Raw genomic sequence first — 24242 nt, forward strand, 5'->3', positions numbered from 1 at the left:
CTAAGTTTGCAGACGACACCAAACTTTTCCGAGTGGTAAAGACCAGAAGTGATTGTGAGGAGCTCCAGAAGGATCTCTCCAGACTGGCAGAATGGGCAGCAAAATGGCAGATGCGCTTCAATGTCAGTAAGTGTAAAGTCATGCACATTGGGACAAAAAATCAAAACTTTACATATAGGCTGATGGGTTCTGAGCTGTCTGTGACAGATCAGGAGAGAGATCTTGGGGTGGTGGTGGACAGGTCGATGAAAGTGTCGACCCAAGAGCGGCGGCAGTGAAGAAGGCCAATTCTATGCTTGGGATCATTAGGAAGGGTATTGAGAACAAAACGGCTAGTATTATAATGCCGTTGTACAAATCTATGGTAAGGCCACACCTGGAGTATTGTGTCCAGTTCTGGTCGCCGCATCTCAAAAAAGACATAGTGGAAATGGAAAAGGTGCAAAAGAGAGCGACTAAGATGATTACGGGGATGGGGCACCTTCCTTATGAGGAAAGGCTACGGCGTTTGGGCCTCTTCAGCCTAGAAAAGAGACGCTTGAGGGGGGACATGATTGAGACATACAAAATTATGCAGGGGATGGACAGAGTGGATAGGGAGATGCTCTTTACACTCTCACATAATACCAGAACCAGGGGACATCCACTAAAATTGAGTGTTGGGCGGGCTAGGACAGACAAAAGAAAATATTTCTTTACTCAGCGTGTGGTCGGTCTGTGGAACTCCTTGCCACAGGATGTGGTGCTGGTGTATAGCCTAGATGCCTTTAAAAGGGGATTGGACAAGTTTCTGGAGGAAAAATCCATTATGGGGTACAAGCCATGATGTGTATGCGCAACCTCCTGATTTTAGGAATGGGTTAAGTCAGAAGGCCAGATGTAGGGGAGGGCACCAGGATGAGGTCTCTTGTTATCTGGTGTGCTCCCTGGGGCATTTGGTGGGCCGCTGTGAGATACAGGAAGCTGGACTAGATGGGCCTATGGCCTGATCCAGTGGGGCTGTTCTTATGTTCTTATGTTCTTATGACTCCCTCCCTCCCTGTGGCCAGGACGTCTCAGGCGGGGGGCCCGTCTGGAGCGCGCCTGGTTCCCGGCCGGACGGCTTTGAGCGCTGCACGCGGCCCTGCCGGGGGACGCCTTTTCCCGTCGTCCCCATTGGCAGGCGTGGGGTTTCCATGGCAACAGACTCTCGGGCCAAAATGGCGGCGGGCTCCTCGTCCTCCGGCAGCGGCGGGGAGAGGTGAAGACGGGACGCGGCGCCCCACGATGACGGGGCGGGCGGAGGGGACTCTCGGGCGCCCCCTGCTGGAACTCGGACTCCTGGGTCCTCTCCTGTGACGTGGCCCCTCCCCCCTCCCCCGAGCTGGTGGTCCTCACCTGGTGGTCCTCGCTGGACCCCGGACCCCTGTATGGGCAGCACCGGGGGTGCCTGAGGTGGGTCTGGCGGTCCTCACCTGGTGGTCCTCACCGGACCCCAGACCCCTGTATGGGCAGCACCGGGGGTGCCTGAGGTGGGTCTGGCGGTCCTCACCTGGTGGTCCTCACTGGACCCAGGACCCCTGTATGGGCAGCACCGGGGGTGCCTGAGGTGGGGCCTGGCGGTCCTCACCTGGTGGTCCTCACCGGACCCCAGACCCCTGTATGGGCAGCACCGGGGGTGCCTGAGGTGGGGCCTGGCGGTCCTCACCTGGTGGTCCTCACCGGACCCCAGACCCCTGTATGGGCAGCACTGGGGGTGCCTGAGGTGGGGCCTGGCGGTCCTCACCTGGTGGTCCTCACCGGACCCCAGACCCCTGTATGGGCAGCACCGGGGGTGCCTGAGGTGGGGCCTGGCGGTCCTCACCTGGTGGTCCTCACCGGACCCCAGACCCCTGTATGGGCAGCACCGGGGGTGCCTGAGGTGGGTCTGGCGGTCCTCACCTGGTGGTCCTCACTGGACCCAGGACCCCTGTATGGGCAGCACTGGGGGTGCCTGAGGTGGGGCCTGGCGGTCCTCACCTGGTGGTCCTCACCGGACCCCAGACCCCTGTATGGGCAGCACCGGGGGTGCCTGAGGTGGGGCCTGGCGGTCCTCACCTGGTGGTCCTCACCGGACCCCAGACCCCTGTATGGGCAGCACCGGGGGTGCCTGAGGTGGGTCTGGCGGTCCTCACCTGGTGGTCCTCACTGGACCCAGGACCCCTGTATGGGCAGCACCGGGGGTGCCTGAGGTGGGGCCTGGCGGTCCTCACCTGGTGGTCCTCACCGGACCCCAGACCCCTGTATGGGCAGCACCGGGGGTGCCTGAGGTGGGTCTGGCGGTCCTCACCTGGTGGTCCTCACCGGACCCCAGACCCCTGTATGGGCAGCACCGGGGGTGCCTGAGGTGGGTCTGGCGGTCCTCACCTGGTGGTCCTCACCGGACCCCAGACCCCTGTATGGGCAGCACCGGGGGTGCCTGAGGTGGGTCTGGCGGTCCTCACCTGGTGGTCCTCACCGGACCCCAGACCCCTGTATGGGCAGCACCGGGGGTGCCTGAGGTGGGTCTGGTGGTCCTCACCTGGTGGTCCTCACCGGACCCCAGACCCCTGTATGGGCAGCACCGGTGGTGCCTGGTGGTACTTGCGAGACCCCTGCCGCTGGCACTGAGACCAGGAACATGTCGCAACAAACAGTGGTAGAAGGCTGAGCTTGGTGGGCAGAGCTCCAGAGCATGCTTTTCAGTTCCCCAAAAAGCCATCCCGTCCACCCTGAGCCTCTTGCTGGTGTTTGATACATCACATCTGGCCTCCAACCAAGAAGTAGCTGGCAACGATGTCATCACCAGTTACTTCTGATGGTACTTTGAATAAGTGGACCATGTACAGTGGGGGACAAATGTTGAGAAACTGCTCTAGACCAGGCGTGTTCAAAGTTTTTGGCAGGAGGGCTGCATTGTCTCTCTGACACTGTGTTGGGGGCCAGGGAAGAGAATAATTTGCATTTAAAATTTGAACAAATTTACATAAGTTTACATAAATGAATATATTAAAGATGAACTTATATGAATGAAGGTCTTTCAGTAGCTCAAGGCCTTGCACAAAGCAAGGCTGGCCTTTCCTTTGCTGCCGCTACTGCGTCACAGACGTGAAACAACAAGCAGTGGAGGGAGCCCTCATCCCACAGCTCACACAAGAGGTCAAACAGTCGCCCTCACACTGAGAGCAGTTGCGTCAGGCCAGTGTGTGTTCCAACAAATCTCCAGAGGGCCAGAGGCTCATTGGAGACTGGGGGCTCCCTGAGGGCCGCATTGAGAGGCCTTGAGGGCCGCAAGTGGCCCCAGGGCCGGGGTTTGGGCACCCCTACTCTAGACCAAAAGGCTCCTACAAGCTCTCACCATTTGTCTTTCTGTGTGTTCTCCCAACCTTTTCTCAAACTACCGCCGTGCCTGCCAGCTCGCAAGCCAATTCCAAATGGCTGGATGCCCACTACGACCCGGTCGCCAACCTGTACACATTTTCCTCCTGCGTCGGTAAGTGTGCACTTTCTTCTCAGCCTCTCCCAGACCAGAGCAGCAAGGAGTCTGGTGATGCCTTGAAAGCTTGCCAGTTTATTCCGCTTCAGCTGGGGGACTGTAGTCCATGAACATTCATGCTAAAGTACATCGGTTTCTCTTTCGTGTTTGCTGCTGCGTGCAAATGCAGCTTGCAGTTCCCTGCAAGGGGTGTCTCTTTTCTAGAGTACAGCAGCTGGATTGCCACCAGGCCTGGCCCATCCATGATGCCAACTGAGGTGGTTGCCTTAGGCAGCAGTTAGTGAGGGGAGCTCAGCTCCATCTGTCCACTCCCTGGGCTGGGAAAGAAAAAGGGAGATGGAGCAGAAGAGAATGTGGAGAGGAGAGGAGAGGAGAGTGATGTTCCAGAGTGAACTGAGTTAAGAGTTTCTATCTGACTCTTCCTCCAATAAGCTTTTCCTCCAAGGTGGGGTTCATGCTTCTTTTTCTATCCCCCTCCCCATCACTTGCCATCTTCCCAGCAGCCTTGCCAGGTAGGGTAGGCTGGTAGTGCTAGGCTCAAATAACACTTAGTAATCCTTAACACTTTTGGGTGTGCCAAGCACCTTGCTTGTCCTGGCTTGATGGAATCTTCACAAAACTCCTGTTAGAATTATCCCCGTATTGCAGATAGGGAAGACTGAGGCTGAGAGGGAGTAGCTTGCCTAAGGCCAGCTCATGACTTTGTGACAGAGATGACACTGGAATTGGGGAAAGCTTGGTCCATTAGCTCCGCCTCCTAGCCATAAAGAAGTGCTTTCTGATGCTGTCTTTCTGTTCCAGCGCTGGCCGACCTGCATGGAGATGGAGAATACAAGGTAAGCGGACTTGGCTGCACCCGTGAATACCTCTTGAGCTTGGTACCAAAGTACTACCTATTTGCATCCCTCCCATGAACTCAGTGGTGTCTGAATAAACGTGAACGTTTGTCGTGGCACACACACCCCAGCTGCACTTCATCGAGACCATAAAAGGAAGAAGGAAAAGTTTCTTTGTTTTCAGCACTTCCTTCTGCCACTTATTTCTGCTTATTCTGCTTCATTTAAAGGTCTAGCTGATGTCACTCCAAACCCTTGAGGTCAGCGGCAGTAGCTTTAAAACAAATAAACACTGAAGAATTGGATTAAAAATATTCCTGGATTACTATAATCCTATCCACAGTGGCACTAGCAGTGCCACTGGCCACCCCACCACCCTGGTACCATGGCATGAAATAATGGTATGGAAGTAATGGTATGATATGATACAGTGAGTGCCTCTACGTGCTTCCTCATAAGGAAGCTCTGCTGTATTCAGTAGGACTTCTTCCCAGGGAAATTTGCAGAGGTTTGTAACCTTAACCCATTTTGCCTGGCTGACAGGGGTACGCGTTTGGTCCCTGTTGCGTATATAGAACGTTGGGCAGAAAGGGCTTAATGTAAGCTGAGCTATAAATAATAATTATAATAATTATAATAATAATAACTTTATTTATACCCCACCCTTCTCCCCAAAGGGACCCAGGGCGGCTTACAGCAGGTTAAAAACAGATGAAAAACATAATATAACAAACAAGATAAAAACATATTAACAAATTGACAGATATCATAAAAAACAGTAGTCAGATAAAAAGTCAGGTAAAAAGAGCATAGAGCAGCAGATTATAAAGGAATCAGGCCTGTAAAAAATATTAAAAGATGTTTAAAAGGCCATGAACTCAGAAGGCTTGTTTAAACAGAAGGGTCTTCAGGCCTCGCGGAAAAGTCTCAAGAGAGGGAGCCATTCTCAAGACAAGGGGAAGGGAGTTCCATAATGTTGGTGCCACTACTGAGAAGGCCCTATTTCTTGCCGCCGCCCCACGTACCTCCTTAGGCGGCGGCACTTGTAAAAAGGCCTTCTTTGATGACCTAAGAGGACGAGCCGGATTGTACGGAAGCAGGCGATCTCTAAGATAGTCTCTTGGGCAGCCCTTGGGAAAGACGATGTCTGAGACCAGCGATTTTCAACCACTGTGCCACAGCACGTTGGCGTGCTGTGAATGGCCTGCAGGTGTGCTGTGGGAGTTTGGGGAGGGTCATTAATATGGCCATTGGAGAATGTGAGCCCCCCCCCCCCCGCACCAGCAGTGCAGTGTACCTTGACAATTCTAGCAACGCTGTTGTCAGGGTGTCGTGGAATGAGAGAGGTTGGAAATCGTGGGCCTAGACATCTGCATGTGCCCCTAGGCACATTTCTCAGGTTGCCTCCTGCTGAGCCTGATGCACCTTTTCTTCTGAAAACAAGTTTCAGAAGCAGCACCTGGTGCTCTTGTGGTGACAGCATTGCTCCTGCTGCAGGAGAAGGTTCAGAGCTCTGTTCCGCTCCCTCGCAAGTATACCCCTGCATGAACCTGTGACCACTGGGGTGCCTCTCCATTCCAGCCTTCACCTCCCCAGCTGGCCAGGGCTTTTTATACTGTCCACACTTGAATGCATGTGCCCAGCTTTGGCAGTCTAGGCTCTGTGGCTGTGCTCTCAGTCTGCCTTGTTTTGTGTGTGTCTGACCACAGGAACTTCTGGCTCTCCTTGTCTCCCCAGCTGGTGGTGGGTGACCTTGGCTCTGCAGGGCACGACATGAAGCTGAAGGTGTACCAGGGCACAGGCCTGCTGAGCGAGAATGCCCTTCCAGACTTGCCTGCTAGTGTGGTCGCCTTCCTGATGGAGCAGCATGAGCCCCGCACGCCGGCCGTGGCTGTGGCCTCTGGGCCTTTTATCTACGTGTACAAGAACCTGAGACCCTACTTCAAATTCACACTGCCCCCCCTGGAAATCAACCCATTGGAGGAGGGTGTTTGGGAGCAGGCTAAAGAGGTGAGGAGAGCGTATACGGGCCTTCACTGGCAGTTTGTCGCTGGTTGGAAACCCAGGGGCGTGGGGTCCCTTGGCGTGGGGTGTCACTTGCTAGGAAATCTGTGGACCTGGAATCTCTTCTTTTAGAAATGAAGGTGTGGGGTGTGGCACAGAAGAGTTGGGGTAACAATCAGGTGAGGAGAGGCTTGGACATAAATCCCGAAGAAGGACTTCAAAGAGGAGAAATTCCTCCTCCTTGAAGGTCCACTCATTCTTGCCCCTGACCTTAGCAGCTTCTGGCCACTGCTTTTCAGCTTGTGGTCCTTCACTGTGCGGCAGGTGATCCTTGGTGAGAACATGGCACTTTCCTGACCCCACTGGAAGTGAAGTTGGCTGGGGCAGCAGGGCATCCTATGGCTGTGCTGCTGCCTGGCCCTTCAAATGCAGCACAGGTTGAGGGAAGGAGGGTGCAGCACAAAGCCCCAACAGTGGGACAAGGTTCCTGATCCTGAATGCAGCTGCCATCTCTCATAAAAAGCCCTGCTGGATCTGGTCCATCTAGTCCAACTTCCTGTACCTCATATTGGCCCCTCTAGATGCTTCTGGGAGCACACAGGACAACAAGATACCTGCATTCTGTTTGCCAGTCCCTTGTTTCTGACCTACTCCTAAAACCAGGAGGTTGTGCATACCCATCATGGCTTGTAACATGGGCTTTTTCTGTATAAATCTGTCCAATCCCCTGTTAAAGCATCTCTAGGCCTTCAGGTGCCATCACCATACCTGTGGCAGGGTTTTTCCCAGGTTAATTACACCCAGGGTAAAGAAATGGGAGTGTTCGGATCTGGAAAAGGTGGTGCTTAGAAAAGTGGCACTTGCAAGTAAGAAGAAGATTGATCTGCTCACTCCCCCCACCCCCTGATGTCTCCCTGGTAGTTCTCCTGTCTCCAGTGCCGAGGCTTCTTGGATCCTCCAGCAGGTTCTCCAGTCCAGTTGGTAAGAAGCTGCTGCTGCTAACTCTCCTCTCCTGTCTCCATAGGATCAGGCTGACCCCTTGGTGCTGAAAGAGATGCTGGAGGAGATCCGGTGAGGGTCTCAGGATTTGGGCTGGTTCACTATGTGTCTCGGGTGGGGTGCCACATATGCAAGGTCAGGCCACCTTCATTAATCCAGAATCCTCCCAACAGAAGCGTGTTTCATGTGATTTAGTTTACTCTGAGTGTCCTCCCATACTTAACCTTTAGGTTAAGAATTATTCCGCCCTGTGGTCCAAAGGAAGGCAATCCATTAAGGATTCCCAGATTATTTGAGTAGCCGTGTTCCACGTAATCGCTCTCCTTTAAGCTTCCTTAAACTGCAGTCCACTTCACCAGATGACCCATGAAATAAACATCCACGTCATGAGGGTGCCATGAGACTATTTTGAGAGATCAGGGTTAAGAGGGAGCCACTTTGTCCAAGGTTCGCTTGTGAGACTCTGGCTTGAACCCAGGCCTCTTCAGGTCTGATACTGTTTGCTGCACCACATTGGCGTGACTTGAAAACAGGTCTGACTGAAGTCCAGACGTAGGACACAATCCAGACCAGGTCTACTCAGAAGTAAGTTCTGTTTTGTTCAGTGGGGCTTACTCTCAGGAAAGTGTGGTTAGGATTGCTGCCTTGGTCTTTCTGTTTTGACTTATTTTATCTTCATCTCTTGCAGGGAAAAATCAGTTGTTCCATTGTCGGTGAAGTCTTTGATGTGAGTTATTTGACACAGACCCTCAAATTCCAGGTCCAATATGGGTGGTGGTCATTCCTTCAGCCTCTCCCCCTTGGAGGATGGCTAAAGATGTCATCGCTGTCCGCAGTTGTGGGGTGGGACCTGTCCTCCCCTAACTCCTTTCCCTCTCTCCATAGGTTCTTGGCCCTCGATCCCCCTGAAATGGACTCATTCTTGGACCAGCACAAACTTTTGCCTCTGAAGCGCCAGGTGTGTTTTCCAAGCCCTGAGATCTTCTCAGAGTCTTGCAGACCAGCTGTGTTCCACAGACCAGGAACTGAGAACCAGTGATCTATTCTAAACAATCTACAAAGCCAAAGTGGTACCTTGTGCTGAGGCAACACTGGTATGAGGGCTCTGGATTCCGAGCCCTGCCCATCTTGTGGTTGTCACATGATGCAGCAGAGCTCCCCATCTGGGTTGTCAAGCTGCAGTTTTGCTGTTTTTTGGTCAAAAGGAATGTCGACATGGATCTACTTGATTTTACTTATCTGGGGAGCTCTCCTTTGTTGTGGACTCTTTGGTGCTAAGAGTCTCTCCCCCTTCTGTCTTTCAGACAGTGATCACCTGCATGGCTACTCTGAAGAAGAACATGGTGGACGAAGATGCCATCAGCTGCCTGGTGATTGGAATGGAGAGCGCCGAGATCCTGGTCTTGGATCCCGAGGCCTTCACTGTCCTGGCAAAGGTCAGGCTGAGAAGAATTGCTCTGTGCTGCTCCAAAGCTGGCAGATCCAATCTGACCCCCTGACAGTGATTGATTTTTTTCTTGTGTGTGTCTCATAGCCCTTGGTGCTAAGATGGTAATCAGTCCTGTGTTCCTGGCCTTTGCTTGTCCAGCCACGAAATTCAGTTCCTCTGTGAAATTGACTAGGTGACCGCTGTCAGCCTCGTTACGTCTAAGACCCAAACTGTGCTGCAGCACTTCAGAATGCCATGGCAGACTCACAGGTTTGCCACAGGATGTCCCTGGTGTCCTCTTCTTCCGGCATTTCCAAGTGTTACCACCGTGGTGGAAACTCGTGCGAGATCTGCTGTGATCCAAGGTGGTGGTGCCCAGAAGAGGCTGCCATGAAGGGTGGGCAAAGTGACCCCTGTCAGTTTGCGGACTGCTGCTCTCCGGGGTTGTTTGGAGAATTAAGAAAAGGAACAGCCCCGTCAATGTTACTCTTGGCCTGTGCGTCGTAGCGTGGTGTTCAGAAGCCCAGTTTTGAGTAAGGACCCTCAGGGCTGCCAGAGTAGGGGGCTTTGCTTAGACCAAAATGGGAGCCCTCATGCTGCCCAGTCATGAACCTCCAACCCCACCTCAGCAGCTTGCCTGGATAAATAGCTCTTCCCTTGCCCCATCTGGCGCTTAGCCTTGGCTTCTGTCCTCACCAGCAGTCTCTCTTGTTCCCCACGACAGATGGTGTTGCCGAGCGTGCCGGCCTTCCTGGATGTCACGGGGCAGTTTGATGTGGAGTACCGTCTCACCGTGGCCTGCCGGAACGGCTGCATCTATGTCCTCCGCAGGTGCTGAGGGAGGGCAGGAGGCAGTGGGGAGGGTGGGGAACTGCTTGGGTTCTTAATTTTGCTGATTTCAGACGCAGGGTTTGCAGGGGCACCTCCCAACTGGGAGGGAAAACGGATGCCTGCCTCCTGCCTGGATGTCTGGCCTTGGGTGCCAAATTGTTCGGGGCCAACTCTGACCCACAGCTGCATTCTAAGTTCTTTTGCAGCGGCAAGGACTGTCCCGGGGCTGATCTGTGCGCACCTTTCTCTCTCTTTTCCATGCAGGGACTCAAAGCGGCCAAAATACTGCATTGAGCTCAGCTCTCATTCTGTGGGTTTGATCTGGGTCCAGAAGAACATTGTGACCGCTTGTTCCGATGAGACGCTGCGAGCCTATACACAAAAGGTTGCATTTGGGGTGCGGAGGGGGGGGTCATGTGCTCACGAGGAGGGGAGTTTAATCCTTGGGTCCCAGGCTTTTATTTAAAATTTGGATCTGGGCCCACCTGCAGCCTAGAACTCCCAGGTTCACTTGTGCTAACCAGACAGGGCTTGAGGCATCTGTCAGTTTAATGTTAAAATATGCATAGCCCCCGTTTCCACGTCAAAGGGAAGACACTCCTCCAGGCCGCTAGCAGCGTCTTAAATGCAGTGGTATGGTGAAGGCCACAGGCCACTATGTGGCAGAACAACATGGAGATAACAGATTAAAATAGTGGCAGTGGGAAATACTGCTTGGCCTCCAGAGCCAAAAGGGAAAAAAAAGTTTTTAGCTGCCTTCAGGACCCAGGCAGAGAGGGAGCTAGTCTGATCTCCTGCAACAGGGGGCCTAATGTATAGGGTGTCCCCACAGAGAGTGCTGTCTCTGGTGTGCGTTAAAAAAACAAAAAACTGGCTGCAGGTGGCAACGTTGCTATCTCAATTCTGCTGCAATTCCTGTCTGGGGTTCCTGTCACACAGTCTATATGGAGCTTCCCTTGGAAAGCTCTCGGAAGCGTCCCCTGTTTCTGGACTTGATTCAAGGTGGAGGTTGTGTCCTCTTTACAGCCCTTAATGGCTTGGGACTGGCACTTTGAAGAATCCTCTCTCCCCACATGAAACTGCCCTTGTTCCATCTTCAGAAGCCCTGTTTTGTGTGTCCCTTACTTTCAAGGGTTTGCTTGGGGAGGGGGTTGCAGATAAGCATTGCGCAGAATCTTTTCAGTTTCAGTTTCCCCCTATCCCTGGAGGTTCACCCAGCCCCTTCTTTGACATACTTTGCACACCTAAGACTTTGAAATGTTTGCCAGGGGTATCCTTTGGGGTGATTTTCCCCACTGAGATTGTTTTTCCTACTCCCAACTCTGGCTTTTGTGAATAATTGCTGAATTATTTCATGGTGTTAATGTTATTTTCATTGATTTGCATATTTCTTGTTTGGGAAGGAGAGATTTCTGGTCCAAGGAACTGCAGTCTGGCAGAACAAAGTTTTGCCAGCTGAGAAGTCTGTTGGGAGGCAGGGCTGAGCAGCGATGCTGGCACGTTCTTAGGTGAGCATGTTCTCATGACAGGGAAAGAAGCTCTGGACGGTCCAGCTGCCGGCCCCACCAACAGCTTTGAGCCTCATGGACCAGAAATCCCGGGGCTTCCAGGCCGTGCTGGTGGCCTTGGCCAATGTGGAGGTACATGTGTACCGGGACAAAAACCTTGTCGACATCATCCAAACACAGGTGAGATGCAGTGGGGAGTGGGAGGGTGCCTGGGGCAGAAGTTTGGAGCTGGCCGGGGGGCATTCCAGTGGGCTGGGAAGGGAGCTGGTGGAGGAAGAACCAGTTCCCATCCAGTCCTGTAGAGGGAGGTGTTACTCTAATGCTCAGAATTGTTTGAAATGGTTGTCTTCGTTTTGGTTGTGACCTGCTATGTACAACCAGAAAAAGTGGGACAGGAATATCTTAAAAAAAGAAATGTATAAGAGACGGAGATGTGGCCACAGAAAAGGATCCTCTACTGCATCTCTTCCATTTCCTCTCTGAACAAAACTCTCTCTCTCTCTCTCTCTCTCTCTCTCTCTCTCTCTCAGGATGTGGTCACCAGCATCTGCTTTGGCCGCTACGGGCGGGAGGACAATACCCTTGTCATGACCACAAAAGGTAAGAGCCTCGTGATGGCGACTGTCTTAAACGGTGGGTGGCCAGATGTCTCTGGAAACAGGACAGGATGTCATTTGGGAAAACCCGAAGTTCTTTTGAAAACATGTTTGGTCAAAATTTGGGGGCAGGAGGTGTCGGAAGGGGTGGTGGGTTTCAGTCACAGTCCAGCCCTTCCTGGAAATGATGCCGGGGATTGAGCCTGGAGTCTGCACGCAAAGCCACTGAACCCTCCCCTAGCACCCTTGAGACTCCCAACACCGGTCACCACCACTTCCCAGGAGTCCACAGCCAGCACTGCCCTCACTTCAGTAGACTTCGTGGGGATATGACTATAGGACTGGGACTTGTGGGGGTGCCATCATTGCTGGTGTCTCCCCCTTTGGCCAGATGGGCACTGGCCAAGGCCCATGCCTCTCAGAGGGGCCGCCCCCTGAACGCTCAGTGCTGGTTGCAGGAGGGGAGGGGTGCTGCAGAGACCTCCTTGCCTGGTGCCTGCCCTGGGACCCCCTCTCCCTCCTCCACACCCTCCCCTTCTGATCCCAATCCTCCTCCCAGGCGGCGGCCTTATTGTGAAGATCTTAAAGCGCACTGCAACATTCGACGGGGGCAACATCTTTGTTGGCGCCCCTGTTGCCCAGAGCATCAAGCTCAGCCTCCCCAAGAAGACCCAGCTGTACGTGGACCAGACACTCCGGGAGCGAGAGAGTGGAGTGGGTGAGTCGCCAGAAGTTGGCTCCAGCCCGGAGTGTGAGCCAGGTGGCCTGGAGAGTTGCCCTCAGCTGGGCCAGGGCAGCTTTCTGAGATGGGGGGTGGTCATGTGGTTCTTGTTTGGGAGGGCTCCCCGAGCGTGGAGTGCCTGGTGATCCGCCCTGGTTTGTGTGTGTCCATCCAGCCATGCACCAGGTCTTCCAGAGGGACCTGAATCGTATCCGCCTCACGGCTGCTCGCGCCTATGCCCAGGTGCTGGAGTGCAACCAGGCCCCTGTCTCGGAGTCGCTGCAGGAGCCTCTGAAGATGAACGCTGTGGTGAGGGGCAGGGCGAGTGGGAGGGGAGGCTCGTGGCCACCGGCGGGTGCTGACTGGTGCCCTTCCAGCCCTCTCTGATGAGAGCTCCATTGGGAAAACGAGTGTGGTGGAGTTTGGCTATCCGAGTGAGGTGTGGCAGCTCACCAAGAGAAGAGACTGGAGGCAGGGGTGGGGGGTGAGGCTCCTTGAGGGGTAACAAGGTTCAGACTTGGAGGTCTGGGGGCAAAAGCCCCAGGGCAGGAGTGCTGAGGCTTTGCTAGGACTCTCCCTGCTCCCTTTGGTCTCCCTGGCTTGGCTTCTGCACCCCTCCTCACAGTGTCGCCCCCCGTTGCAGGTCCAGGGCATGGGCCCCACCTTCAAGGTGATCCTGCACCTCCAGAATGCCTCGGCCACCCGCGCCATCATTGGGCTCCTCATCAACTTTGAGTACGATGAGAACTTCTACTCCGTTGAGCGTCCTTTCTTCAAGGTACGGGTGCCTCCGGCCTCCCCCCTTCCCCACACGTGGTCTTCCTCCTGCAGCGTTCCAGATCTTCCGTCTGGGACTCGGTTCTCAGTTAACTTGCGTCGGGGTGTCCGTCCGTCCTGTGCTGAGCATCAGGAAGGAGCCGGGCCTGTGCTTTTCGGCCAGCTCCACTTTGCGACGTGGCGGGTGCCCCTCGGTCCCTCAGCCCTGCAGGGAGCCAGGGCAGTGGAGCACAGCGGGCAGCTGCCCTGGCACTGCAGAAGAGGCGCTGTTCGGGGAAGCAGGGGGCAGACCCTGTCGGGCGAGTGGTTCGCCGCTGAGCGCAGCCTGCTGCTTCTGGTGACAGGAGTGGGGTTCGCTGAGGCTGGACCCGCAAATGGTTGGCGAGCTCTGCGTCAGGCATGGCAGCTCCTTCAGGGCTTTCTGAGCATTCCAGCTGCTTTCCCACGTCCCCTGCCTTCCTCCTTAGGGCTCTGCGCCCGCTTTCTAGCCCCTCCTTGCTGGTGCTAAGCACTCCCTTGACTTCCCGCTCCCCTTCAGGCTCCCATGTTGGTCCCGGGGCTGAACTACCCACTGTCGACCTTTGTGGAGTGTCTCAGCGACAAAGCCATATCGGACGTGATCAAGGTGGGTGTTTCAACGCGTGTATTTCCCCCACTCCAAACAGGTCTGCCTCCTGCTTCCCCCCCCCCACCGCCCCACTGCCATTTTTCACAGCTATCCCAGCAGTGGGGATTTTGGAGATTTTGGCTGTTGCTCTTGGGGAAGCCTGGGCCCAGAAGTGCTGTGGACATCTTCTTGTGGTGGGGCAAGAAATCACAGGGGCCACGGGACGAGGAGGGCAGACTGATGCCGGGGCTGAACTGGGAGCTGTGTGGTGCCCTCTTTGCCACCCCAGAGGCCCACAACCCCTTGGCCTCTCAGATGCTCCTGCTGGAGGTGCTTGAGGGGTCACATCCTCTGCACTTTGCTCCCAGCTCTCTGTGCAAGTACTCAGTCCTTCAGCCACACTCCGAGGTGGCTGCAGTTGTTAGTCTGTCTTAGGGGGCTTTGCCTCAAATGGCCCTGCTGTCTAAAAAAAGCCCCCACCTATATGGAGGGAGCCCCCACGGTCTGTGCTTTGTGTTGCAGGTGTTTGTGCTGCGGGAGGGGCTGCGAGACCCGTTGCTCTCGGTTCATATCAATATGCCTGTGAGCGAAGGCTTGGTGATGTCGGGGTAGAAACTGGGGAGAGAGAGAGAAGGGCTAGTGGTCTGGTGCAATAAATCCTATTTATTTCTGGCTGTGCTGTGTGTGTCTTTCTCTCTAGTTGGGTGTTTGGGGTTGTGCTGCGGTTCTGTCTGTGCAGCACTCATTTTATTTATTAATTTTTCACATTTTTATACCACCCTTCCTCCAAGGAGCTCAAAATAATAAAAATAAATAGAAAGAGGGGCAGATGGTTTTTTTTCTTCCCCTCCCTCCCATTCTAGACCCAGGATGCTGCTTCCTACTGAATCTGACCCTTGGGTTACGGTTACCATCACAGGCCGGCAGTGGTGTATGTAGTTCCTTCCATCCTTTTGTCCTCACAACAACCCTGCAAGGTGGGTGAGGCTGGGAGAGAAAGTGACTGGTCCAAAGTAAGCCAGGGAGATTTGTAGCTGAGCAGGGATTTGAACCTGGATCCTCCAGGTCTAAGTCCAACATCAGAAACCCTACATAACATCCTGGGCACATGAGATGTTCATGAGGCTTCGTTTGGACGGCTATCTGGTTGCAGGCGAAGCTTCTCACCTCTTTCCTCCTGTCACCCCAGGGTTGGTTTTCTTCAAAAAAGAGACAGACGGGTCTTGGGCCCAACTGGAAGCCGCGTCTCCTCTTCCAGGAGACCCACTTTCCAGTCCCAGCTGTGTGGATAGCTGGTTTTGAAGGAGGGTTCTTGTGGTCCACCCCCAGAGGCCCCGAGAGTTACATGTTCTGGGGCTCAGTCCTCACACTTCAACTACTGCTGCTTCCTCCTCCTCCAGATCTGCAGCTCTGCTTCTCTCCGCTTGAATCCTCACCCAGGGAGACTTAGAAATAGGCGAGAGAAGAAACTGAACACCACAAGGCCTGTGGTCAGGCCTGGATCGTGCTCATTCACACCTCTGCTTTCCGAAGGTGCGAAAGAGCAACCACGCAAATGGGGGGGAGGGAGAGATGGTTGGCAGATAGCAGACTGTCTCACCCAATGACAGGAAGAAGGCCCTTCAAGCATAGCGGCTCTTGCGGCCCTTGGGGAGATGGCAAGCTTTCAAGAGCCAGGCAGGCCGGCCAGGGTGGCCAATCCACTGTACCGTTCTGCTATTTCTGGCATGGCAGCTGTGCCCCCCACTTTTGAACAGGAGGGAGAGAAAGAGGAGACAAAGCAGAGTGCCAAGGGCATGTGCAGGGGGACCAAAGTGGTCTGCTGAAGGTTGGGGGGGGGGGTGTGGCTTGGCCAGAGTCTCAAAGTTTGATTTTCTCTGCCAACCACTTTGTGGCCTTTTAGTTGAACAGCAGTGCCTAAATAGTCTTCTTAATTAAAAAAATAAGGTTGCCAAGTAAGAGGCACCCCAAATCTGAGGTTAGGGAGGGTGGGGATTGGTAGCATCCCTTTGTTACATGTTGAATGACCAAGAAAATTTGCTACTGGGGGGGGGGGAGAAAATTGGAGGGGGTGTCTTTAATTAGTAATTGGTTTGAGAGGAATTTTCCCAGGGGCAAAACATGCTGCTTTTCATAGAAATGTTAAGTGAAATGTTTTAAAATAAGTGTTTAACTGGCGATTTCATTGCTTCAAGGGTTGAGTGTCCATATTGTTCCGCTGCCTCCGGCTCTTCCAGGCCAACTGAAGGAGGTGGAGAGACATGCTGGGAGGGTACGCTAAATTGAATAGAAGTGGGTGGTGGTAGAGATGCCCCCCCCAATCCCCAGGAACCTTGCTGGAGAGCCTGAAACGGCTCCGCAAAACCGAGAGTCTCAAGCCAAAAACCTGAGATCTGCCATCCTTTTTCTGCCTGCTGTGCCACTGTTATAGGCAGAGGAGCCCAAGCAGAAAAAAAAGCTGGCAAGCCCAATGAGTTGAAAGAGAGAACTCAGTGGAAGGGAAACCAGCTTAGCAACAGGTGGATGACTGAGAACAGGACTCCCAGAGGAAACTAGCAAGACCTGGGTGTGAAACGATCAAGGCAAAGCAGAAGCTGCATGTGGTGAAGCGCAATTTCTATAACACCAAAAAGGCGGGGGGGGGGAGAGAAATGGGGCTAATGGCTTTCTATAGTCCTGAGAATCTCTATCCATCCCTGAGAGAAGCACCGTTCAGTTTGTCAACGCACATCCTCTCCTTACAAACCGAAAATTCCTGGACCATCAAGGTTTGGAAGGCGGCCTGCAGATTTGTTCTGTCCTGCATCCCACGAGCCTTAATGGCAAAGCACAAGTTGAATGCTGGCCAGCAATTGTGTCGCAGCGGCAAAACCAACCCAGCATTCCTGGGGCTGCCTGAGCAGGGGGAGTGAGTCCCCATCACAAGTGCGAGTTCCCCTCTTCTGCGCCTTCGGCTGGCTGCATGTGCAGGGCTGGGTCCAGTTCTTTTATGAAGGACGTTGATATGCTGGAGCGTGTTCAGGGAAGGGCAAAGAAGACGGGGAGGGGTCTGGAAACCAAGCCCTGTGAAGATGGTTTCAGAAGCCATCTTCTGAAGATGCTTCTGCAGACGCGTGTGGCCTCTGGGAACTAAGTGCCAGGTAAGGCACAAGAGTTTAGCATCTGGGCGAGTTCAGCAGCAGGGCGAGGAGGCCAGGGCCCCATACACTGCCCTTCCTCTTCCCTAGAGAAAAGGCTGCTATCCAGTGTACGGTTTTTAAAAGGACCCCTAAATAAAACAACAACAACAACAACAACAACAAAAAAGCTATGCAGTCAGACAGCCAGCAGCAGGGTGGGGGCTATCCAGTGTTCTGCATCGAGTGCCACATGTATGATTATATGCCTCTGGGGCATAAGTCATGGGTGTGTCCTCGGTGCAAGGAGCTCCAGGCTCTCAGGGAACGCGTCCGCTCCCTTGAAGCCTTGGTGGCCGACCTGGAGAAGCACAGGCAGACAGAGGAGGACCGTGGGGAGACTTCTGGGGACGATCAGGCTTCGTCCCAACCTCAGGCGTGCAGCTCCACGGCTGCCCGGGTGGGAAGTCTCGGGACTAGAGGACGTCATCCTGGAGAGGAGGGAAACAATCCCCTAGGGGGGATCCCTTCTCCAGGAGATGGGCCCGTATCCGAGCGCACTCGGGATACTCCTCGGCGGGAGGGGGGTCGGGGGCTTCTTGTAGTGGGGGATTCGATTATTAGAAACATAGAGAGGGGGGTTTGCGACGGATGTGAGGACCGCATGGTGACTTGCCTGCCTGGTGCGAAGGTTGCGGACATCACTTCTCGTCTAGACAGGCTAGTAGACAGTGCTGGGGGAGAGGTAGCGGCTGTGGTGCATGTCGGCACCAACGACGTGGGCAAGTGTAGCTGGGAGGTCCTGGAGGCCAAATTTAGGCTTTTAGGCAGGAAGCTGAAAGCCAGGACCTCAAAGGTAGCGTTCTCTGAAGTGCTACCTGTTCCACGCGCAGGGCCAGCTAGGCAGGCGGAGATCAGGGGTCTCAATGCGTGGATGAGACGGTGGTGTAGGGAGGAGGGGTTTAGATTTGTTAGGCACTGGGGAACGTTTTGGGACAAGCGAGGCCTGTACAAGAGGGACGGGCTCCATTTGAACCAGAATGGAACCAGACTGCTGGCGCATAACATTAAAAAGGTGGCAGAGCAGCTTTTAAACTGATCCCTGGGGGAAGGCCGACAGGAGCCGAGGGGCATCCGGTTCGGGACTCCTCATCCCTATGGGATGAGGATGGGGAGGTTAGAGAACAACAAGACAAAGGCAGGGTAGGAGAAGAAATTGGGAAAGGTAGGGAGATGGGATGTGATAGACGGTTTGGCACAATGAGAGGATGCGGGGACAAAGGAGCGAATAAGCAGCCCATCCTGGGGCATTCCGTGTATAAATGCTTTTATGCGAATGCCCGAAGTCTACGAGCAAAGGTGGGAGAACTGGAATGTCTGGTGACAAGGGAAAATATTGACATAGTGGGCATAACGGAAACCTGGTGGAATGCGGAGAATCAGTGGGATACCGCAATCCCGGGCTATAAACTCTACAGGAGGGACAGGCAGGGGCGTGTTGGAGGTGGGGTGGCCCTTTATGTTAAGGAAGGGATAGAATCCAGCAAAGTAGAGATTGAAGGTGGGTCCGACTCCACCGTAGAATCTCTGTGGGTTAAATTACCAGGCTTGAGCAGCGATGTAATACTGGGGGTGTGCTATCGTCCTCCAGACCAGAAATCTGATGGGGACCTTGAAATGAGGAAACAGATCAGGGAGGTGACAAGGAAGGACAGGGTTGTAATCATGGGGGACTTCAATTATCCTCATATAGACTGGGTCAATTTGTGTTCTGGTCACGATAAGGAAACCGGATTTCTTGACGTGCTAAATGACTGTGGCTTAGATCAGCTAGTCACGGAGCCCACCAGAGGACAGGTGACTCTGGATTTAATTTTGTGCGGTACGCAGGACCTGGTTAGAGATGTAAACGTTACTGAGCCATTGGGGAACAGTGATCATGCTGCGATCCGTTTTGACGTGCACGTTGGGGGAAGAATACCAGGCAAATCTCTAACAAAAACCCTTGACTTCCGACGGGCGGACTTCCCTCAAATGAGGAGGCTGGTTAGAAGGAGGTTGAAAGGGAGGGTAAAAAGAGTCCAGTCTCTCCAGAGTGCATGGAGGCTGCTTAAAACAACAGTAATAGAGGCCCAGCAGAGGTGTATACCGCAAAGAAAGAAGGGTTCCACTAAATCCAGGAGGGTGCCCGCATGGCTAACCAGCCAAGTTAGAGAGGCTGTGAAGGGCAAGGAAGCTTCCTTCCGTAAATGGAAGTCTTGCCCTAATGAAGAGAATAAAAAGGAACATAAACTGTGGCAAAAGAAATGTAAGAAGGTGATAGGGGAGGCCAAGCGAGACTATGAGGAACGCATGGCCAGCAACATTAAGGGGAATAATAAAAGCTTCTTCAAATATGTTAGAAGCAGGAAACCCGCCAGAGAAGCGGTTGGCCCTCTGGATGGTGAGGGAGGGAAAGGGGAGATAAAAGGAGACTTAGAGATGGCAGAGAAATTAAATGAGTTCTTTGCATCTGTCTTCACGGCAGAAGACCTCGGGCAGATACCGCTGCCCGAACGGCCCCTCCTAACCGAGGAGTTAAGTCAGATAGAGGTTAAAAGAGAAGATGTTTCAGACCTCATTGATAAATTAAAGATCAATAAGTCACCGGGCCCTGATGGCATACACCCAAGGGTTATTAAGGAATTGAAGAATGAAGTTGCAGATCTCTTGACTAAGGTATGCAACTTGTCCCTCAAAACGGCCATGGTGCCAGAAGATTGGAGGATAGCAAATGTCACGCCTATTTTTAAAAAGGGAAAGAGGGGGGACCCGGGAAACTATAGGCCGGTCAGCCTAACATCCATACCGGGTAAGATGGTGGAATGCCTCATCAAAGATAGGATCTCAAAACACATAGACGGACAGGCCTTGCTGAGGGAGAGTCAGCATGGCTTCTGTAAGGGTAAGTCTTGCCTCACAAACCTTATAGAATTCTTTGAAAAGGTCAACAGGCATGTGGATGCGGGAGAACCCGTGGACATTATATATCTGGACTTTCAGAAGGCGTTTGACACGGTCCCTCACCAAAGGCTACTGAAAAAACTCCACAGTCAGGGAATTAGAGGACAGGTCCTCTCCTGGATTGAGAACTGGTTGGAGGCCAGGAAGCAGAGAGTGGGTGTCAATGGGCAATTTTCACAATGGAGAGAGGTGAAAAGCGGTGTGCCCCAAGGATCTGTCCTGGGACCGGTGCTTTTCAACCTCTTCATAAATGACCTGGAGACAGGATTGAGCAGTGAAGTGGCTAAGTTTGCAGATGACACCAAACTTTTCCGAGTGGTAAAGACCAGAAGTGCTTGTGAGGAGCTCCAGAAGGATCTCTCCAGACTGGCAGAATGGGCAGCAAAATGGCAGATGCGCTTCAATGTCAGTAAGTGTAAAGTCATGCACATTGGGGCAAAAAATCAAAACTTTAGATATAGGCTGATGGGTTCTGAGCTGTCTGTGACAGATCAGGAGAGAGATCTTGGGGTGGTGGTGGACAGGTCGATGAAAGTGTCGACCCAATGTGCGGCGGCAGTGAAGAAGGCCAATTCTATGCTTGGGATCATTAGGAAGGGTATTGAGAACAAAACGGTTAGTATTATAATGCCGTTGTACAAATCTATGGTAAGGCCACACCTGGAGTATTGTGTCCAGTTCTGGTCGCCGCATCTCAAAAAAGACATAGTGGAAATGGAAAAGGTGCAAAAGAGAGCAACTAAGATGATTACGGGGCTGGGGCACCTTCCTTATGAGGAAAGGCTACGGCGTTTGGGCCTCTTCAGCCTAGAAAAGAGACGCTTGAGGGGGGACATGATTGAGACATACAAAATTATGCAGGGGATGGACAGAGTGGATAGGGAGATGCTCTTTACACTCTCACATAATACCAGAACCAGGGGACATCCACTAAAATTGAGTGTTGGGCGGGTTAGGACAGACAAAAGAAAATATTTCTTTACTCAGCGCGTGGTCGGTCTGTGGAACTCCTTGCCACAGGATGTGGTGCTGGCGTCTAGCCTAGACGCCTTTAAAAGGGGATTGGATGAGTTTCTGGAGGAAAAATCCATTATGGGGTACAAGCCATGATGTGTATGCGCAACCTCCTGATTTTAGGAATGGGTTAAGTCAGAATGCCAGATGTAGGGGAGAGCACCAGGATGAGGTCTCTTGTTATCTGGTGTGCTCCCTGGGGCATTTGGTGGGCCGCTGTGAGATACAGGAAGCTGGACTAGATGGGCCTATGGCCTGATCCAGTGGGGCTGTTCTTATGTTCTTATGTTCTTATGTAAGCCCTGCTGGGGGGGATTTAACCCCAAGGCGCAAGGTCCCAACTTCAGAAAATAGACCATCCTTTTCCACCATTTTAAAATATCCCTGTGCCGGTTGAGGGCTGACGGTTTCATCAGAGGCAGGTGTTTTTCTCCAGATGCAAATGATTCATTGTCCTTATTTGTTGGTCCGCCAATTGGCAAGTGATCTTGGGGGGGGGGGGGGAGTGCTTTCAAGCACAAGCAACTTGGTGGGCCTGCCCATCAAAGTCCCTCACTCTGGCCTGGATACCTCCTTTGGGACTGGGGCTTTGGTGAGTCCCAATGCAATCTGGTGCAGAAGAGGTTAGGAGGCTTCTGTGTGCTGAGTCCTTTCCTTGTCGAGTCTCCTGTAGCAGGGTTCAGCGCAGCAGCAGTTTGTCTGGGTACTTCAGCTGAATGTGTTTCCTGGAGAGGCTGGGGATTGAACCTCGATCCTCCTGCGTGTGCTGCAAGAGCACCACTGTGGAGCTATTGCGCTCCCTCCAACTCCTGGCTTCTCCTTCCATCCTGTTCCTTTCGTTGGCATCACAAAGGACTGCAGAGCTGCGGAAGGCCGGGGCCTCCTTTGTTCCGGAAGGAGCCACAAACCACAGTGCGGACCAGCTGCGAGTTAGAGGCGTCGGGCCTTGAAGCCCAAGGGTCGGCAGCATGGATTACCTCACGGTGCCGGCCTCGTCCTCTCTGGCAGGGATGGATAAAGCAGGGGAACAGGCCCCGGGTGCAGCCCCCCTGCCTCCCACCAGCATGATGTCTGAGCTCATGGTGCCCATCCCGCCCACAGCAGAGATGTCCACGGTCTTGGCTGCCACCTCCGTGATCCCTCCCATGAAGGGGTCCAGAGAAGACTCCAAATTCGGCAGGATACATCGGTCCCCACGAAGCTCGAGGCAGCCCACACAGAGACCGAGGAGTGAGTGGGGCTGGGGAGGGGGCACCAGAGGACCCTCAGTGGCAGGGAGCCTGTTTCCTTGGGACAGATCCTGCACTTCGGTTCCTGGCATCTTTGGGTTCAGTCTAGCCACAAGGCCTGCCCGGGACTCTGCTGCCAGTTTGTGCAGACCAGAAGGCTTTGGCTCACCAAGAGCGGGGCCCCGCCAACTCGAACCCAGCTTCCAGGAGCCCAGTGGGCACAAGAGAGGGGCGTGTGGGCGGCCAGGCCTTCTTGGTCCTCCTGGGGGTAGTCGTTCCATGTGCCTGGCTACGGCATCCGGTTGCCCCTCTTCTCTCTGGGCTTGTTGGATGGAGGGGAGGGGCCTGCTGCCAGAAAGAGAGGCAGGGGGGAGGAGGGGGCAAGGCAGGTGGGTGGGAGGAGGTGGAGATGCCCACCCTTGGTGGTCCTGAGCTGGCCTGGACAACCATCCTGTGTGCTTTCAAATGGGGACATGGCGTCCCCTCCCATGCAGTTGGCATCAAAAGACGCAGGCGCAAGCGGCGGCGCCGCCGGACTATGAAGGACCTGCTCCTGCTCGCCTGGAAGAAAATCCAGCCCAAGCTAGTCATGCTGCGGATGATCGTCTACACCTTGTCGCAGTCCTTTCTCTTCGACCTCTTCATCTTCACTGTGGTGGGCATCAACACCATGTTCCTGGTGTCTCAGACGTTTGCGGTGGTGGAGATCCGAGGGGGTAAGTGGCGATGCCTCGGGCGGACGTGCCCCTCGGTGGTCTCTGCTCCAGGAAACAGGCTCTTCCTTGAGGAGAACCGGGAGCAGAAGGAAGCTCACGGCCGGGGTGGGAAAGGGCTGCGTAGAAGTGGGCATCAGGTGTTGCCGTAGGGACATTCTGTAGGTTGCACCTCCTCCACTCTTCTGCTCCACTGGCGCTCTAGCCCATCACTTTCCTCTCCTCCACACTTCCTCTTCTGCTCCACTGGCGCTCTAGCCCATCACTTTCCTCTCCTCCACACTTCCTCTTCTGCTCCACTGGCGCTCTAGCCCATCACTTTCCTCTCCTCCACACTTCCTCTTCTGCTCCACTGGCACTCTAGCCCATCACTTTCCTCCACACTTCCTCTTCTGCACCACTGGCGCTCTAGCCCATCACTTTCCTCTCCTCCACACTTCCTCTTCTGCTCCACTGGCGCTCTAGCCCATCACTTTCCTCCTCTTCTGCTTCACTGGCGCTCTAGCCCATCACTTTCCTCTCCTCCACACTTCCTCTTCTGCTCCATTCTTTTATCTTCCCCAAATACAGGAATAAGATGAGGAGCGCAGAGGTAGGCGGACTCAGGCAGTGACTGCTTCCTGCCAATCTGCTGCTTGTGAGCACTGGCTCAGTTGGTCTGGTGGATGGGTCAACCACAGGTCCAGGAAGGGTTTTATTTTCGGTTTCCTTCACGGAGTGCAGTGACCCTTCGGCATTCTACGTTTCTCTGTTTCTCCACAGAGTGGTTCTTTTCTGCGATGGACCCCGTCTTCCTCTGTATCTATGTGACAGAGGCCGTCGTGAAGATTATTGCGCTGGACATTGATTACTTCCGTGACTGCTGGAACAACATTGGTGGGTCTTCTGTGCTGTGGGTAAGGGGTGTGGACAACCACCAAGCCAAGAGGGCCCAACTGAGAACCACTCAGTTGGCAGACTACCCTTTACGGCTTGGGTCCGGGGTATTTGAGGGACCGCCTCCTTCCCTACAATCCGGCCCGTGCTCTTAGATCTTCGGGGGGGGGCCCTTTTGACTGTGCCGCCACTAAGAGATGTGAGAGGGGTGGCGGCCAGGAAGAGGGCCTTCTCGGTGGTGGCCCCCGAACTGTGGAATACCCTCCCCTTAGAACTGAAAACTGCTCCCTCGTTGCTAACGTTTCGGCGTGGACTGAAGACCTTTTTATTTCAAAAAGCTTTTAATTGTTGACAGGCTGGCTGGCGTTCTTGCTTTTTATATGAAAATCCACGGGGTTTGTTTTGTTTTTAGCTTTTTAATCATTGTAAATTGTTTTTAACTGTTTTTCATGTTGTGTTTTTAAATTGTTTGTCAGCCGCCTTGTGTGCC

General features: G+C 53.6%; 1 protein-coding gene across 3 annotated transcripts; it reads left to right on the plus strand.

The window, feature by feature from the left end:
• Positions 1–1169: 1169 nt before the first annotated feature.
• Positions 1170–14493, plus strand: BBS1 (Bardet-Biedl syndrome 1). Of its 3 annotated transcripts, none has more exons than XM_066610244.1 (17): positions 1170–1240; positions 3414–3490; positions 4295–4329; positions 6039–6339; positions 7358–7404; positions 8021–8059; positions 8218–8290; positions 8637–8768; positions 9486–9592; positions 9857–9977; positions 11122–11280; positions 11631–11700; positions 12256–12414; positions 12593–12726; positions 13061–13195; positions 13733–13819; positions 14324–14493. In XM_066610244.1, the coding sequence occupies exons 2-17, from the start codon at positions 3440–3442 to the stop codon at positions 14411–14413; spliced, it is 1740 nt and encodes a 579-aa protein (XP_066466341.1). In that variant the 5' UTR covers positions 1170–1240; positions 3414–3439; the 3' UTR covers positions 14414–14493. The 3 variants fall into 3 exon arrangements, with proteins under 3 accessions (XP_066466341.1, XP_066466342.1, XP_066466343.1); XM_066610245.1 differs by lacking the exon at positions 1170–1240 and adding an exon at positions 2460–2519; XM_066610246.1 differs by lacking the exon at positions 1170–1240 and having other exon boundaries at positions 3443–3490; positions 6067–6339; positions 14324–14492.
• Positions 14494–24242: the final 9749 nt, after the last annotated feature.

Source organism: Tiliqua scincoides, chromosome 15 (assembly GCF_035046505.1).
Source record: "Tiliqua scincoides isolate rTilSci1 chromosome 15, rTilSci1.hap2, whole genome shotgun sequence".
Classification (NCBI taxonomy): domain Eukaryota; kingdom Metazoa; phylum Chordata; class Lepidosauria; order Squamata; family Scincidae; genus Tiliqua; species Tiliqua scincoides.

Coding starts and splice junctions, on each gene's coding strand:
- BBS1 (XM_066610244.1), top strand. CDS start 3,440: ATGCCCACTACGACCCGGTCGCCAACCTGTACACATTTTCCTCCTGCG. Junction 4,330..6,038: donor ATGGAGATGGAGAATACAAG/GTAAGCGGACTT, acceptor GTCTGACCACAG/GAACTTCTGGCTCTCCTTGT. Junction 13,820..14,323: donor CCATATCGGACGTGATCAAG/GTGGGTGTTTCA, acceptor TTTGTGTTGCAG/GTGTTTGTGCTGCGGGAGGG.